This window comes from Vanessa atalanta, chromosome 2 (genome assembly GCF_905147765.1).
Source record: "Vanessa atalanta chromosome 2, ilVanAtal1.2, whole genome shotgun sequence".
Lineage (NCBI taxonomy): Eukaryota > Metazoa > Arthropoda > Insecta > Lepidoptera > Nymphalidae > Vanessa > Vanessa atalanta.
This window is the reverse complement of record NC_061872.1, coordinates 3,704,493-3,723,828: the sequence shown is the minus strand read 5'-3', so window position 1 is coordinate 3,723,828 and position 19,336 is coordinate 3,704,493. Positions and strand designations below refer to the sequence as shown.

General features: G+C 34.1%; 1 protein-coding gene and 1 long non-coding RNA gene across 2 annotated transcripts; both read left to right on the top strand.

The window, feature by feature from the left end:
• The first annotated feature begins 474 nt into the window (after positions 1-474).
• LOC125068997 lies at positions 475-4,175 on the top strand. Its single transcript, XM_047678404.1, has 3 exons — positions 475-714; positions 1,372-2,096; positions 3,444-4,175. The coding sequence occupies exons 1-3, from the start codon at positions 621-623 to the stop codon at positions 4,173-4,175; spliced, it is 1,551 nt and encodes a 516-aa protein (XP_047534360.1). The 5' UTR covers positions 475-620.
• A 10,078-nt stretch (positions 4,176-14,253) lies between these two features.
• On the top strand, positions 14,254-16,053 carry LOC125075572. The gene is made up of 3 exons (XR_007120220.1): positions 14,254-14,310; positions 15,150-15,239; positions 16,011-16,053. It is a non-coding gene; the product is annotated as an uncharacterized LOC125075572 (long non-coding RNA).
• The last annotated feature ends 3,283 nt before the right edge of the window (positions 16,054-19,336 follow it).

The window sequence follows — 19,336 nt, the reverse complement described above, 5'->3', positions numbered from 1 at the left end:
CCTTAATAACTTATAAAGAAGTAGTTAAAGTGATAAGTCATAGAAACACACTCACAATTTCATTTATATGAATAGGTTTTTATTCCCTCATTAATAATAAGAAACATTGTATGTTTTTTAAGATTTTTTATTTCTTTAAAATGAATTTATTCTTTTAAATTTTTTGACTATACCTTACTATATAAAATAATAAAATTTTTATCGAACATTATCTAAGTTTCTATATTATATATTATATTATAATCCATATTATAACCAATTAAATAAATATATATTTAAAGAAAATCGGTTTGTTTTTGTTCTTTCCTATTCCCATTGGAATAGAGTTTACAAACAATAACACGCTTAACTCAAATTATATCCTCTTTTATCACATTATATCTTATCGTACCTCATGCTATTGATTATTTATATGTTCTACTGTTCATTCTTTAATATAAATATATACTGCAGTCTTTTTATTTTGCTGGCAACTTCGCACGGTTTTTTAGGAATAAAAGTAACTAATTTGATTTTTTCTCTTTATATCGCTTGATGCGCTCGAGTTTTTCATTCTTTTATCGTGCGAAGCAACAAAAAACGGTTACCTGGATACTTTATTTAAATTTAATGGTAGTAAAATGCCTAAACGAAGTGCTGAAGAAGATATAAAAGAATTCAAAGAGTTGAATGTTAAGCGAATGACCAGTCGGTCGGATTCCCAAATAAACCTAGGTAAGTTTATTTATTACTATGTTGTAGTAAAGTAATACTATGTATATGTCGCAGCCAACTGGTAAATTTAGCCTTTCAATTAATAGCCTAGACACTTTATTAAAGGACACCGTTCAACCAGCGGTCTGAATAACACTCAGCCAATTCATCTTCCGTTCATAAAATAGGGTAACTGCTTTTTTAGATTCTCCTTTTTTTGAAAATTGGCCAGAAAAGCCCGACCCTCTAATTCTATTTGGTCTTCTCGGTCTGACGCGTAGATTGGTTCTTAAGAAACCGAAAGCGTGAATGGGTTGCTGGACATCTCATAGCACCAAAGGTCACCACCACCGATTTGAGCCGTTTAGTAAAGTGACTAGGCATTTCATTGGATGGCTAATTAAGGTGTGAGGCCGGAGACATGTACAAAAATTTTAAAATACTTCAATAAACTAGCGTCAGTAAGTTCTCCTGGGATATGAACTGCAAGTTAACACGGCGGTTAAGCAGACGCTCAAGAAGAATAAGCCTGGGCGTTTACTGCGAGTCAATACGAAGGTGTAACTTTGAATTTAAAATTTAGAAAGTATTAAACAACAAATAAAAAAAAAAATTTAAATGAAGACAATCTATCGGATAAATATTTATTTTTAATATTTTTTCTTTGCTTTACACTAGACGTAGATCAAGAGCCAGAGACCGTACTCAGATCTGAGTTACTCGAGGCTTTGGGTGGTACTTCTAAAGTGACGAGGAAGATTCATAGTTCGTTAGCGGAACTTTGGCCTCCGATCCTTACAAACGGCTTACCAATTGCAACAAAAGAAATACTTTTAAAACAATTTACCATTCCTGATAATTGTATTTTGTTGAAGGCACCAACTTTGAACTTAGAGCTTACAGCGGTACTTGAGGAGAGTGCAAAAAATCGAGACAAGAGTATTCAATCTGAACAAGATCAACTAGGTCTGGGTATAACCGCAATTAACCAGGCGTTGACATTACTTTTGAATAGTGACGGAGATGTTCAAGTAGTAAAAATATTATCAGACGGATGCAGAATCCTCACTGATCTCCATTATGTTCAAACACAAGTGAGAAAACAACATATAAATCGGGTGCTCAACAAACCTTTTCTTGCTGATATACAAACTCGAGACGAGACTTTATTTGGTAAGGACTTACCCAAAAGAATAAAAGCTTCCAAGGCGATCAAAAGACAGTTGCTTCAGATTAATGACACTATGACACCATCCACATCCAGTGCTCCTATTCAGTCAGCAGGGCTTCGTAATCGCTACCAGGACAACTCCCCTTCCCGCTTGCAATCAGTGAACACAGTCCTCGCGCCCGGCGATTTCGACAACAAGCAAGAGACGTGCCGTACCGCCTCAACTAGACAGGTACATGATCACAGATTGCACCATTACTACCATTCTTAGTCGCAAGTTACAAATAATCCTGTATGGTACTTTAATGTATTCTTAACAGCAGCTATATATATATACAATTTTCTTAAAAATTAGTTCAGTATATAATTCATAAAAATATTTTTTCTATAAAAGAAAAGCAGGATATAATCCTATCTAAAATTAATTTCAAAATAATTTATTATGGCCACCATTGTCCCTAAAAACATATTTTGTCCCAAATATGATCAATATTTACTTGTCCCGGTAGCTCCAAAACATCGACATTTTTTAAGGTTTAAATTTAAATATTTTAATACATACCCACTGACTTATGAAATAAATACTGCCATGCCAGGTGGTTTGTCTTCTGCGCCACTAACTTTTACTAATATAATGAAAGCAGTAGTTGTTAGCCAGCTAAGGTATCACGGTTTTCAGTCTGTCATATACCTACATACATTCACATACAGAATATATATTTGTATTCTTAATATCGAAAAAAGCATAAAAACCATTAAATGCTTTATTATTAATATTGATAAAAGCTGCTATCATCATATATCAATTCCATTCGATAAACGTAATAAAATACTGTATCTAGTATAAAAAAAATTACTCGTTTAAAAGTCTGTATGGTTCGTAATTTTGCGCTTCTCATTGGAGTCTTAACTTTTGTATACCCAGCGGTAAAATAGGGCTGGGTAAATATTAAATCAGTTAAAATACTTAAGTCCTTTAAGTATGAAGCGCTTAATACAAATACAAATTTTGATACAAAATTTGAGCTCACTAAAGATATTTTACACGATATAAAACGTTGAACAATATCTGTATCAAAACCACTTGCTTTACAAAATTTTGAGTTAGAATTTTATACAGATGAAACTAAAACAGGTTGGAGTGTCTATTATAACAATTTCACGCATACGCGGTTGTCATATAAATTATTTGGAAATACTGCAAGTAACTTGATAAGAGCTGCTGACACAACTGCGTGGACAACACAACGTATCAGCTAAATTAATCGAAAGGATATCCAGTACCCACGTCTAAACAGTATATTGCGAACCATTTAAGATCTACATTTTCCGGCAAACAGACCCTGACCAGCTGCAGATGCTTTTACCTGGAGCTGGACACATTTATACTTTTTTGGATTCCCACCATTCCCTATTATATTAAATGTGTACAAAAAATTAAACATGACAAAGCAGATGAAATTCTTTTAGACGGTCTTAACGAATTGTCTCAACCCTGGTTTTCTTTGCTAAATAGTTTGATTTAATCTTAAATCATATTCTTCGTTACTAATGCAATATTTTCACCCTTATTTTCCAGCAAACGACAACTTCATCAGAAGAACTCAACCGTGGTAGCTACGATACTCTCAACTCTCTGGAAATAGCTTCTAACGATCAAGTAAAATTGTGTGTAGATAAGTTACTTGTTGTTAGAAAAGCCGAACCAAGGGCCACAGCATCTAAATATTCTTACACGTGGAACCCACAAATTCTATTTGATTTTATTGCAAGTAAACCAAATAGAGAACTTTCTCTTAAAAATATCACGAAAAAGTTAGTGACACTACTTGCTCTGTCTACTGCATACACAGCTCAAACATTATCTCTTATCGAAATTAATAACATTATAATGACACCTTCTGGCATCCAAATTGATATAAGAGAGGTAATAAAAAATTCTGCAGCAAACTGCGAACAGCCGGTATTGCATTTAGCCTACTTCAAAGAAAATAATGCTATTTGTCCTGCGACACTATTAATAGATTACATAAGTGTGACTTCAACTGTCAGGCCTACATCAATTAACAAGCTTTTATTAACACATCAACGACCTCACAAACCACCAACATATGAAACCATTAACACTTGGATCAAAGAAGTGTTCCATAAGAGTGGCATAGACTTAAAGAAACAACGATTTTCACTGGACCTATTAAGAGAGACAGCTGTTTGGTCTAACCAATCACCGTCATTAGCGAAGTTTTATAAATTATATATATATGAAAAAACAACTATGCCAAGTCTGTTGTCTTACCCAAATAATCTGTGATTACAATTTACTTATTAAAAAGGTCGATTATTATTTAAAAAACATTGTTTTATTTTTCATAAAATTTTCAACTCTAAACATCTACAGTATACATATATAATATTTATATCAAAGAATGAAGCGTACGAAATATAAGATATGATGAAGTAACAAAGTGAAATTCGATGGATATTATATGAATACGCTTCATTCGAAGATATACTTCATAATCTTCCAGCCCAAAGACCAAAAATAAAATTATCTATCTAAACATAATGACAAACCCGTACGCATTATGATATGTGATAGAAAGTCAAATTAATTACTTTAATCGGTAAAAAACCATGCGAAGTACCAGCACAATAAAAGGACTTCGAATGGAGCGTACTCATAAAATGTCGATCGAACTTCACTTTGTAAGTTCGGTTGATCATATAATATAATAACAATATACTAGTTACGGGGCATAAAAACATAAAATACACTTTCTATACTTCTATACTCCCATACTTCTATACTTCTTACTCTCTTCTTTTTCTTTTGTTTTCCTTTTTTTTTTTTTTTGTTTCTATCGGTTGTGAGGTTTTAGACTGTAATCTCTGAATCTACTGAGCCGATTTTGAAAATTCTCTCACTAATAGAAATCAACGTTATTCGTGAGTGTCATCGGCGATATTTACCAAGAACGTAAAGACTTTTTCTTTGTAGTCCGATTTGAAAATTACGTCGAAATAAACCCGGTCGAACGAAAACGTTTCTTACCAACGCTGCCTTAACAATAAGAGATAAATGGTTGAGTTCTAGACAAAATTTGACATTACAGCAATGATTTTTTTTTTTTTGTTTGACATTGATAAATTAATTGTACTATGTACCTTATTTTATTGGATTATATCGGTATAATCCAGAAAACAAATTGGTAATCTACTTGCTTACAATATTAATACTTATTATATAATTAAGAAATGACAAGGAATATTTTTTATAGTAAAAATGATAATCTTATGATACTAAATAAGGTAACAAAATCTATGCCCTCTTACTTAATTTTTTTTTTCTTCAACATCACTATGATTCCAATGTAAGTCAAAGCACTTGTGTTATGGAAAATCAGAAGTAACGACGGTACCACATACACCCAGACCCAAGACAACATAGTTGACACAACGCACACACAAGACACAAGTAGGCTTTTACAAGAACTTTTGAATAGTCATTTAACAAACTATATTAAGTGAAGCTACCACCGGTTCGATTACGGTTACCACTACATATATTCCATAACGAAATTTTCGTATATGAGATCATGGTCTGTACTGGAAACTCTTACTTGCAAACACAGAACAAGCACATTAAACACAATTGCTTGTTCAAGTCTCTGGCTAAGTTGCATTTGTTGCCTGTGGTATCATTCTAGAAGTAAGGATGAGTAATAGGAATAATGATAGGACCTTGAATTGGAATGACGTCATTGCTCGAGATATTGTATTGTATATATTCCTGCCAAACATTAAAACTTAAATTAAGATGGTACAAATAGTACCCGCTTCGCCCAAGAAGACCGGGGAGAAGACGTCTTCGCTATTGGTACCTTCTCATCCCACCATAAGTATCGCTGGGGCTAGGGGGTCTCTGTACCCCGAAAACCACCTAGGAATTGGAGGCCCGCAGAGGTGGGACTACCGTCAGTACGTCACATAGTATGCGCAAGCGATCCCGTGACGTCCCGCGAAAAGACGGAGTAGGTACCGGTGGTTTTATAGTGGGTTTTGCGGTGCCTTCAATTCCGGCAAGCCCCAGTTAAGTTTGTATAAACCTGATATTTATTTTATATTTTTCTTATAAGTAACGATTGCTGAAAAATACTTGAATTAGGTTTATAACATTGACTTATAATAATTATATTTAGAGCAATGAAGTTTAACGAAAATCATAATTTTTATGTAATTATATGCACCTGATCGGCGTAAAAGACATTTTAATTTTCAGCCAAGACTATAAAATAAAAAAAAAAATAATAACATGTATATGAGTAATAAATAAACATGTCACTTTGTCGTACATCATAATTTAGTTTGACGTTCCCTTTAAGAGATTAAGTGTTAAGTGTAATTTATAAAAATATCAAACATTATGAATCATTTTTATACGTCCTTTTGTACCTGAGTCTATTTTATAACTATTTGGTTCCGTCTAATTAGAAAAAAATACTAGAAAAAATAGTATAACTATTATGAATCAATATTTGTAGATATGTAGATCTAGATGTAGATCTAGATGCATGCCTACTGTTTATACTATTACTATAAATGCGTAATTTTGAATGGATTGAATTTTGGTATGGAGGTAGTTGGAGACCTGGGGAAGTCTTGTCTTTTTTTTTAATTCACTTGGGGAATAAAATTGGGGATAACGCTTTACTATAGGTAAAGTTTTATGAATTTTACGAGGGTAAATTCGCAGGTTCAGCTAGTGAGCTATGGACACTAATAGCCACATAGATAAATAAATAAGGACATTATTATCAAATTTAGACGGAGTCAATTTAAAAACATACTAGAATATATTAAAAAGAGCACGATGTTCGTGTAGTGGAGTTTACTGCGATACGCGTTGTGCAAAACATCTACAAGGCTTGTTACTCTTACAAAGTCCTATCACAAACATTTTTTTCATTCCGTTATCCCCAAAACAACATGTATGTAAAGTCGAGAATTTGATGTGATCATATTTTATTGTTTTTATGTATATTAACAGTAAAAATAATTGGATTTAAATAGTTGTTACATTTTACGTTGATTGTCAACATCCGGTTTTGACTGAACTAATTTGTATTTTTAAATAGATCAAAACCGGATATTGCTACATTGGGAGGAGGGGCGTGTAAACGTTTAATACTAGGGATAAGCCTATATTTTCATAGGAATTCTTACTTTAATTGTTAGAATGGAAGGATCGAGCAAAGAATTAATTTATTAGTTTTGATCGTGAAATACTTCAGGATAAATAAACTATTGAGTCTTATATAGTATAGTGAGTCCAAGCTTTGTTCGTAGCAAATTTCATCAAATCGATTCAGATGTTAATATAATCTTTATTAATAATTACATTATTAATAAAGATTAGGCATTTATTTCTGGGTGAAAATGCCAGAAATAAATCAAGAAATGAATAAAATGGAACTCTGAAGGCCTTAAGGAAAATTCTCACTTCGATTGTTTGTCTAATAAATTATACATCTAAATTTATTTAATACTCGAGGTGTTAATGTAATCTTGAGGTGGACGAAGTAATTTGTCATTTATGAATACATGTCCAAAGCGTTTGTTGACGGTTAAAATAAATACGAATCTCAATATTAAGGGCTACCCTAGACTAAGGTGATTTTCAAAATTTAATTTATTTAGAAGTTATGTTGGATTGCAGTGTATCAAATTATTACAAATTTCTTTAACTTTTATATAGCGTGGTGAATAACACTATATTTTATTTTTATTAGCTAAGCGAACTAAGATACCCATTGCTAAGTAATTACCACATCCCATACTTTTATGTTGTAAACTATTCCAGTTATAACAAATCCAATGCGATAACAACCGCTTAGACTAAGAAGTTATGTCTGTTGTGCCTAAAGCTACTGGATTATCTACCCCATCCGTCCGAATTACAATCATACTAAGTTCTACTTTAATAATAATTTATAAGTGGTACCAGCTCAATCATACTTGCAGAAAGTTGAGCCCCCTCTTGCAAAATGGGTTGCCTTATGTTGCCTGCTTCGCTTGTCCCGAACAGTGACGAGTGCTAAATACAACCGGCAGCATCCCGGAGATATGCAGCGTGGAACTACCACTGTAAAATATAAAAAAAAAACGAATGAGTCAAATGTGGCGGTGGCCTTAATAGCCAAAGTACAAAGTAATAAAAGTAATTATTTCATGAAGTCGCTTCCCAATGCCCTGAATTATTGACATTCTAATATTGTATATCGAAATGGACGAACGAAAAGCTGTAAAAGGTTTCTACGAAAGTGTAAGGAGGACTTTCGTCGTATGCAGAATGGTAGGATACTTACCTATAACAGGTTTAACGAATGAAGAAAGCAAATTTTCCAGGTGAGAAATATCAATTAAAATTATAAAATATTTATAATCCATAATGCATCAGCAGTATGATAATTATAATAATATATTAGCATTTATTTATGTTTAATGGGGCTCCTAATTGTAAGTGATCAACAGTATTTCTAGCATAACCAATGGGCCACCAACCTTGGGAGCTGAGACAGTTTGTCCCTTGTGCCTATAATTCATCATGATCAGGCTGTATTATTCCATTGCTGGACGTAGGCCTCGCCCAAGGCGCGATAAAGGGATAGCAACTCAGTGCCCCAAGTCCGCACCTGCACGTGGTGCACCCTGCTGATTAACCAACGAGGCTCTGACGACCGGTTGATGGCGGTATAACCATACGAAATGGCGCAACTAAGTGACACAGATCGCTGACGGCAGCAGCGTCACCGTTGCGAGAAGTTGCCCCCTACGGTCGCCAACCCGCATGCTCAGCGTGGCGACTATGAGCATTAATTATTTTCTCCGGTTTTTGCAATATTTTTATTGTAATTATATTATTAGTAAACTTTTTTACAAGTGCACATTTGATGCAGTTTGTTAAATGAGTCCAAAGATGTAATTGCAGCACGTAAATTAATCGTAACCTTAACAATTCTAGATATGTCTATGAACTACCTACCTACTACTACTAATATATTGATATCAATATATTCTATTATGAATCCGTGTTGTTTCCAATTTTCATATTTCGAAAGGGAAATAACTACGTAATAATCAGTAATAAGACTACATTATTGAACATGTTTGTATTATTTTCTATTTAGAAGAAAGTATATGTTTTAATCAGGTTTTATATTCCACTACAGTGCTCCTCCACTTTCAAGTAGTCGATGTTTAATATTCACAGAAACACAATAATAATATAAATATATAAATATATATAGAGTAGAACAATAAAATATAATAAATTGCCATACAAAAATAAAGTTAGACACATATTACATGTTGCGTGCACAGACAGTGAGATTCATACTTCTCTAAGTAATTGATTGATATAAGTCAGACTAAATTAAAATTAATTAAAAAATATATACGATCACGAGTCAATGTCAATTTTGGAACCCGTTTTGTTTAAAATCTACCCTGCAGCTTTAAACTGATTGAACGCTTTAGACAAATTTAACTCGCCTTCCTTCCCTCTCTTTTTAACTCAACGAATAAGAAAGAGACGCAGCAACATTAATTTATCTTTTGTTTAAGATGTGTTTGGCTGTCGCATTATACCATCTACTATATTGTGAGTGTATTGCTGACAATTATTTGCGCATCGCTTCACCTTTACGATGCAATACATACAAAACGGGGTTTTAAAGATTTAGGTAAATAATTATTCATTAGTAGTTGCTACCACATTTGTCACGAGATTTTAAAATTTGAACACAAACTTAGTAGATGGGTTATGAAAAAACATCTAGATAGTGAAGTCACCAAAACAAATCTTGGCACAAACATAACGGTCAGATCTGTATAAATCTATTCACCTTTTCCAGGAGGTCTGGTCTTGCAAGTGTTTGCGATACTTTCGTCAATGTTTCTAATAAGATTCAGCATTACATGGAGGGACATGATAAAGAAAATTGAAGATATTGAAAAAGTATTGCCGTCATTCCAAAATCCACAACGCATTTTCAAAAATATTAATCGTATAATGCTCTCATTGCTACTTTTCGGTTTGGGTATGTTACAATGAAATGAGAACTTAAATTATATTTCGTGAATAAGAATGTAGTAATAAAATTATGGCCCAGTGTTTAGAACGCGTGCACTTTAACCGATGATTTCGGATTCAAACCCAGGCAGGCACGACTGATTTTTTAAGTGCTTATTTTGTTTTTATAATTCATCTCGTGCTCGGCGGTGAAGGAAAACATGAGGAAACCTGCATGTGTCTAATTTCAACGAAATTCTGCCACATGTGCATTCCACCAACCCTAATATACCCTGTATAGGTTCTACTGAGAATTCGAACCCGAAAATTAATATGATCTAGTTATCGTGTCGTACTAAATCATATTTGATTTATATTTGTTTCAGTTGATCACTTTATTCATTTAATAGTTACGGTCAGAATGGCATCCTTGTGCTACAATTCAGGTCAAGGCATCTCCTTCAAAAGTTACTACGCTTTTTACTATATTTGGGTCTTTGAAAATGTCAATTTTAATTACGGGATCGCATTTTTGTTACAGGTACTGGATATTTTAATAAACTTAGACTTTTAAATGGCAATAGTTATTTGTCTCGGCAAATAGAAACATAAGTAGTTTATGACCAAACGTTTTAAATTATGCAAAAAAAGAAAAACAAAAACTTTTGATTATATGTCTCTAACTTAATATACCACTCAGGCAAATATTTTTGCGATGTTCAGATAATTCGGGAATTTTGTAATGTTATGCAAGTACTTAAGGTTTTTTTCGTTTTCGTCCCGTTTTCATGGACAAAGTTTACACAATGTTTGCCTTTTATTAATTTTGACTTATTTCAATACCGTGGAGATAATAGTTTAAAAAATCAACACTAACTTTCTTCCTGAGTTTCGAGTCACAGTTGTCTTCTAGCGTCGTTTATACGCAAATCCACCAAATTTTTTGAATTTCTATATATTCTTTAGATCCAAGAATCCTATTCATTACGTGACGTACACGCACATGCAGACGTACTACTATCGTGTTTATTATTATTATTTAATAATTTTCAGCTGACAACATTTCAAACGGCATTTGTGTACTACTTTGTTGACGCTCTTGTTACTGTTGTAACACTTTATTTGGTGTATAGATTTCGGAATTTCAATCGATTAATGAGAATCAGACAAATACAGGTGAGTCAATATAATTTGGTTATCCAAATAGCTGTTAAATATAGATTTTTTTCGATAACTTTCTATTTAATAACAGTCACCATTTCAATATTTAAAACAACGCGACTATGCGAAGCTGATATTAGACTAATTAAAGCCCCTTTGATAGGCACCAACTCAGCAATACTCAGTTTTGTTATGTTCAATGGGAAAGATATGTGAGCCGGTATAACTACAGGTAAAAAAAGACGTACTACCTTAGTTCCTTATGTGGGGGGGGGCTTGTTTCCGATCTTAAAATCGAATAATGTTTTGATATATACTTCATGTTATGTTGATAGAATTGACGATAAACGTGCTTTAATAAACTTTTTCAAATGTAGTTCGTTTTTATTTCGGTACAAATATCTGTCACGAGCGTGATAATTTAAAATTTTGATAAGATTTATCATAACATACTATATTGGACATTATTACAATATCTTGATATGTAGTTCATATTCCGATAACCTGTTTTGCGTCTGAATTGATCTATAATATTCTACCGGAAAACAGTAATACTTCATATTTATGTGTTCCAGATAGAAGGGGGAGTCAGATATTGTAACTGTAGGCACAAGGGACGTAACATCTTAGTTCCCAGAGTTGAGGGCGCATTGGTAATATGGGGAATGATTAATATATCTAACATTAATAATGTAACCAATTTACCATTTACGAAATTTGAAAAGTTTACTAAGACTAAATTAATAAATAAGTCTTATTATTCATTAAAAGAGTACTTTTTAGAAAAAAACGCCTGGATTTAGGCTCGGGTTTCATCACAGGACACTAATTATTTTAAAAAATCAGCATTGTAAATCTGTTTATTAGCAACTATACGAGTTTCTTGCCGTTTCTTCTCGCTGGAGGCTGCTTTTCGAAACGGTGGTAGTATTTTAATATTGACGATTCAAAAACGCTACGTTGTGAAGTTTACTTGAATAAACTTGATTTGATTTGATTACCGATGTCTATCGGTAGGTACCACGTACCTTCGGGTGCTCGTCGAATAAACATTGTTCAGCAGTTTTAAAGTTACATAATGCTGTCTTCTTTCAAATAATAAATCTAAGAAAGAGATAACGCTACATGTAAGTACTTATACATGTATAAGTCAGACTGTAAGTTTATGTTACAGTGCGCGAAGAACAGAAGAATCCCTTGGATGGATCTACAAGCACATTACACTCGCTTAACACGCTTGGTGAAAATTGTCGATGATTATATAAACCCGTTCGTGTTCATGACATTTCTATCTAACCTCGTTGTCGTGTGCAAACACATCTATGATATTATTCAGTAAGTATATATATTAATAGTTGCTCAAATTCGATCGTAACTAATTTCTGCTGTCCATACTAATATTACAAACGTGAAAGTAAATCTGATCTTACGTTACGCTTCAACGGCCAAACTATTGAAACGAATTCTACGAAATTTTGTTTTGAAGCTAGCTTGAGTCCCAAGAATGGATTGCAACTATTTTATACCTATCATCTAAGACCTCCCACACGAGGCGACAAATAAAAATTTAACTTAACATTCATAGATTTATAAACTTTTATATTTTTTTTATTTTTTTCTTCAAAACGTTAATTTTCGAGCCAAAGATTGTGCGTAATCTATCAGGTAATAAAAAAAAACAAAGCAAATGACATAAATGCTTTCTAATTTGACAATGGCAGTGTGTACCTGAACAATGTGTGCTTTATTGGAACGAAGTTCTATTACAGAAGATTGAACTTGCAGAAATCACCACTTTAGGAAAGAGCGTATGTTACTCCCCCCCCCCTTTCCCTTCAGGCGAACTTTCCCGCCCTTTCTATTATATATGATATTATATAATATTAATTTAACTTATTATTTGTTATTGATACACACTTTTAACAACGATTTTATTTATTGGCATTTATTTATTCTGAAACGTTAATATATTCCAGTGTCTTACTAATGACTACGTATTAAATAGCAAAAAGCAACTTCGTTCGAACCGGGCGTCTCATGACACATTTTTTATTTGACTTTGAATGTGTATTGCATAATTATTCATCTTTTCAGGAGGCAGAAGGCAGTATCAATGAATTCATATAATCCCAACTGCGGTATCGCGAAAAGGTATGTTCTTGCTCTCATCACCGAGTACCGTTCAATGTTTAATTAGGGTGCATATGCTTAATTAATAGCGCTATTCAAATATGGGTACATTGTTACGCTTGTGTGTTATTCAATTCCATTTGTGAACATAGGAAGTGATTTATTAGCGCTATACAAGTCAGGTCAGTATTCCAAGATAGATACCATAAAGTACACTATGATGAACAAATATAAAAAAGAATGGCGTTCCTCGTACTCGCAGTATATGATGCAAATTTATTAAAGAGCTCAATAGAATAAGCGAAACACGATTTAACGTTTAACGAAATAAGATATATTTTAGTTTGTATGTCTAACGTTTACGTTTTAGATCACATTTAAACTAATTATGCGTTTTATAATAATACCTATTGACGCTGTACTGAAATATCTAAAAATCGGTAATAGTTTCACTGATTAATAATTATACAAAACATTTTAAAAAACAAAACTGCAAGAGTTGACCGAGACATGCGAAGTTGACTGTAGTAATTATAATATTTAATGATTAATTCACTTGGTGGTAGGGCTTTGTGCAAGCCCGTCTGGGTAGGTACCACCCACTCATCAGATATTCTACCGCCAAACAGCAGTACTCAGTATTGTTGTGTTCCGGTTTGAAAGGTGAGTGAGCCAGTGTAACTACAGGCACAAATAACGTAACATCTTAGTTCCCAAGGTTAGTGGCGCATTGGTGTTGTAAGGAAAGGTTAATATTTCTTACAACGCTATTGTCTATGGGCGGTGGTGAGCACTTACCATCAGGTGGCCCATTTGCTAGTCCGCCTACCGATATCATAAAAAAAAAAATGAGTGGGGTTTTTTGAGTCAGTTTTCATGTGCTTTTTCACAGTAATGGTTACTGATTTATATTTTTCTTGTTTTCAGTTCTGATTGGATTGTGGTCTTAGACTCGATAATAACTACACTACATTTGATCTTCAGGACTACACTAGTATCAACCTTCACAGCCCATCTCCACACCCTGAGCCGAGAACCTCTGAGAGCTCTTCATACTTTGCCAGCATCAGCGTATAATCTTGAGGTACTTTGAATTTTTAACTAAAATTAGTATGGGTAATGTTTTTTTTTAAGTAAAGTTTAAAACACACTTATATTTTTTTCTTTTGACATTATAATTGAAAATAAACAAGTACATATTATAATGATAGATTGTTATATAATTAAAGTACGAAAAAGTTCCCAATAAATATTATATAAATAAAATAAGCAAAACTTGAGCCGAGATGTGATGATTGAGGCTTCACATCTGGGCAGGCACCACTGGATTTTTAAGAGCTTGATTCGTGTTTATAATCTCGGGCTCGGCAATGAAGAAAAACATTGTAAGGATACTTGTATGTTTTGGATAAACATCTGCCACATGTAACCAATATCCACCAGCTACAATATGCTCGTAGTGGAATAGGCTCCAAATCTTCTCCTGAATTGGAGAGGAGTCTTTAGTTTAGCATTGAGAGGCTTGAAGAGTTAAGACAGCCTAATTACCTTTCACGACAAGTAGTCGCATAACGCAAAAATATTTCAAATCGGACTAAACTGACCTTACCAAAAGGACAAACTTTTTACTTACTTACTTTTTGTGAACAAAGTTTACCTTAGATTTTATTATTAATGACTATTTCGTTATAAATGTTGAATATTTGTAAGCAAGTAGAAAACTGAAAAAAATATATATCCGCAGAGTTCTTAAAAGATTGATTTGGTTTTGATTTATAATTTTTCAATACACATTAGCAATAGAATATTACTAAAATTATTAGCAAAGATAGTTCAAGGTTGACTTAACAACTTTTTCATCTTCTTGATGTGATGTCATCTATGAATTCGAAACAATAAATAAAACTATGTTTTTCTTTTAAGGTGCAGCGTTTTATAGATCAAGTGTATCATTCAAAGATTCATCTCAGTGGACTGGGATATTTTTACGTCACAAGAGTAACAGTACTTTCGGTTTGTATTTATTTTAATTAATTTCCAGTGTAGTTGAAATGAGCGGAATAACTAACGTATCACAAATCGATCATGAAGCTAATTTTAAAAACGAATTCAAACCGAGGGACTTGAACAGTATAAGCAGATGTATTGAGGTTCAGTCAAATTTATTGTTAGTATATTTCCTTCTTAAGTTTAGCTACCTCGTTGGTTAGCATATTATGAAATTACAGATCATGGTAACCTGGGCGTAAGCCCTGGCTTGAACTAATTAAAAGGTAAGTGTTTTATTAGTATCTCATTTCACTTGGTGGCAGGGAATTGTGCAAGCTGTCTGGGTTACCCAACCAATCATCAAATATTCTGCCACCAAACAGCAATTCTTACTATTGTATTCTGGTTTGAAGGTTGAGTGAGCCAGCCACTACAGGCACAAGGGACATAACCTTCCAAGGATGCTGACGCATTGGTGCGATGTAAGAAGTGCTTGCCATTTTTTTAAAGCGCCAATGTATATGATCGGTATTGACCACTTACCAGGTAGACCCGTTTGCCCGTCCGAATCTTTCCGATTCTGTAGAATTTTCTACCCTATCGGATAATTAGTCACGGAATGAAAGTGCAAAATGGCAGCAATATATGAAATCGGCCAGGGCAGCAGACATCAACTCCAATTAATAAAAGAAGTTAGATCTGCCCTTCACATTATATCTAATACCGTGTTTGCCTCTTCCAATTTGGAACATGAAAATGGAATTCAATGAAAATATTTTTTTATTTTCATTTCAGATGCTTTCCACCATAGTGACCTATGAGCTGGTCCTATTGCAACTACCAGTTTATTATTATTAATAAGTAGTTTCTGCGTTTAATAAGCAAAAGATTAATTTGAAGAAAATCAGTAGTTACTCGAGATTTTCAAAATTAGTTCTCAGTGATATTTTTTTCCAATTTGGCCCAAAATAATAATATTTTGTCATAATCGACGAAGCTATTCAAGAATATGCATCCGAATAACCAGAATAGATAACCTTCTTTTAAAGGATAGATTATTTAGATGGCGTAAGTTTTATTTAATAAGAATGGTTTGGTAATGCATTATTTATTGATAGCTTAAGATGTATAATTGAAGCTGTAAGGGTCATGTTCACGTCTGCGTAAAATATATATGCAGTGAAGGACATTGACTCGAGATCTCAGAACTAGTTGAAAAATTTAAACTCGAGTTGTAGAGAAAATTGGCCAATAGAAAAAGAATTGTTTTGAAATTTGATGTTAATATACACTATGTATTAAAATTCGCCTGTTGCCATATGAAGAAATTTCGCCAAAATTGTTCATCTCTTTTATTTAGGCAGGATCTTTGTTTAATTTATTTATTTTCTCTGTGTGATGTACAAGTAAGTAAATTATACGACTCTATTTTATGAATTGGAAATATAAATTTATCATGAATTATGACAAATGAGTTTTATTTTTCACTCGTACTAACACTCCCGCCACGTTAAAAACATTAAACCAACTTCAAAATTAGAAACAGTGAAATAAAAATAAGAAAAATTATATTTTTTAGGACTTACGGAAAGGAAAACAAAATTCAACAACAGATTTGTCTAAGATATAGCTAATTCTGTACACACGCCAACATTTTTTTTTTTTTGAGGTCGGTGCCAGCACTGCCAGCTACAGACGCGTGATAATATTAAGTATTAATATTAACACACATTATTGTGATACATATCAATAATATGTTATTTATTAAGTATTTTTTTAATTTGTATTGTTCTGTGCTGATTGGCACCGAGATCAAAAAAAATTATAAATTATTTTTATTTCTTAGTGTTTGGTGCATTTAAGTCAACCTAGAAGTCTATAGGTATTTATTGCTTAATAATATATAATAAAAGATAATATCTAAGTGATAATTGATGATTGTTAGTAATTTAAAAGTTTTAATTACTTCATAGCAACGGGGAGATTCTTATCGAGAAGCTCTGCTAAAAATAGAACAATTACAAAATAGAGGGTTCCATTGAAAAAAAAAACCGGAAAAGAAAACAAACTAGGCTAGACCCTAACAAACTCTTAAAACAACCTCATTATCCCCACTTAGGTAACGATTCTTAGTAACTATCTTAGGTACTCCTTTTATGATTAGTGCCCCCCGCTGGTCAATAATAACAGCTTCACAGGTATATCGTCTGTGTCCTAGCGTTGTCGACAACATCGGCGTTTTCGTTTCAATTGCACTGTTCCTACAGATAATCAACGCAACGTGAATGTACAGGAAAATGTTGCATTAAACAATCAGCTCCATTCTGTTACATCCATGATGCATTTTCCAGTGAGACGTTACATCTATAACTCTAACTTCAAGAACCTTGGTGAAAGTATAGATGAATATAATTGAAACAAATAATAATTACTTACATAATTTGTGATTTTATTTTTCCTAAAATATGTGGGCCTGGGTCGATATGCCGCGACGGGAGTTGTCACCCTCCTGGCACGAGTGTGGTGCAATAGCCGACACGGCGCATCACACCCTGAGTGAGTGTGCGTCTTGGGGGCCCCAGAGGCACACTCTGGCGGCGACTATGGGCGGAGACCTCGCGCTGCCAAGCATCGTCAACGAAATGCTCGGTAGCGAGACGTGCTGGTCGGAGATGCGCTCCTTCTCCGAAAACGTGATGTCACAAAAGGAAGCCGCGGAGCGGGAGCGGGAAGAAGATGCCGCTGCAGACCCGCTCCGCCGAACATGACCGGGAAGGAGGAAGAAGCGCTACGCGCACCTTCCCCCGCCTCAATAGGCGTCGCAGAGGCTAGGGGGGGTCTCAGTACCCTGAGAACCCCCTCTAAGTGTTGGAGGCCCGCATAGGCGGGCTGACCGTCACGGAGTCACGGTAGCATGCGCAAGCGATCCTGTGGCGCCCGCCCAAAGACGGAAAGAGTACCGCTGGTTTTTTAGTGGGTAAACCCGGCGTACCTGGGCGCATTCGGCGTCAAGAGCTCCGGGGAGTCCCACTCACCTGCTCACTTTCCATTACGTGGGGGAATCGCGTAATCCGTTTTACCAGCGAGAAAAAAAATGGATCTACTGAGCCGATTTAAAAAATATTTTACTAATAGTTTACTAATAGTTATTCGTGAGTATTATAGACTGTATATTAACCCGGAAAATTAAACGCCTTTTCGTTGCAGCCAGATTTGCAAATGACCTCGAAAAAAACAAATCACAACCTTCATTAAATATAGAAGCAAAAAAGCCTGGAATTAAGTATTATGGATGGTGAAGAATAAAAGCCATTTGTCAAAATTAATAATAAAATTGTATTTACAACACAAAAAATAGAGAGATATACGTATGTATAGTATGTTCTGACACCAAATGTGAAAACATTTTGGAGTTCACGAGGATGCTCTGAAACATTGCAAAAATCACCTTTTCCTATAAGTCCAAGTATGATGTAAGCGTTGTGATGCAAATTATATCGTCAATTGCATTGTGTCAAAAGGCGATCGTGTCGGTGTCGATGTCGATAACGTGGACATCGTAACGTCGTTAGCATTGATATATTGTCTGGGTCCTAACGTTGTCGCCGACTTTGTCATATTCGTTCCAATAGCCATAACAAAGAACCTACATAAAAGCAACTAACCGTAAATGTATATCAAGCAATCCGCTCTACTCTGTTATCAAATCCAGTACTTTTGATAAATAATTATTGATTAGCGTCGTCAATTGCATCAGCATTGCAAAACGTTTCCGTTTACAAAGTACTCAAATATTGAAAGCGATCATGTCGATGCCATTGTCGTCGTCCACGCTGTTTACATACATTTATATATCGCCTGCGTCCTAGCGCTGTCGCTGACTTCGGCGTTTTCATTTCAATTGCCATAGCACTGTTCCTACAGATTATCAACTCAACGTGTATGTACAGGAAAATGTTGCATTAAACAATCAGCTCCATTCTGTTATCAAATCCACTAATAATTATAAATATTTAATGATAAGCGTTGTGATGTAAATCATATCATCAATTTCATCAGCATTGCCAGAACATTCGTGTATAAACACGTTAAAACATGTACAAAGAAATCAAATATTGAAG

Coding starts and splice junctions, on each gene's coding strand:
- LOC125068997 (XM_047678404.1), top strand. CDS start 621: ATGCCTAAACGAAGTGCTGAAGAAGATATAAAAGAATTCAAAGAGTTG. Junction 715..1,371: donor GGATTCCCAAATAAACCTAG/GTAAGTTTATTT, acceptor GCTTTACACTAG/ACGTAGATCAAGAGCCAGAG. Junction 2,097..3,443: donor GTACCGCCTCAACTAGACAG/GTACATGATCAC, acceptor CTTATTTTCCAG/CAAACGACAACTTCATCAGA.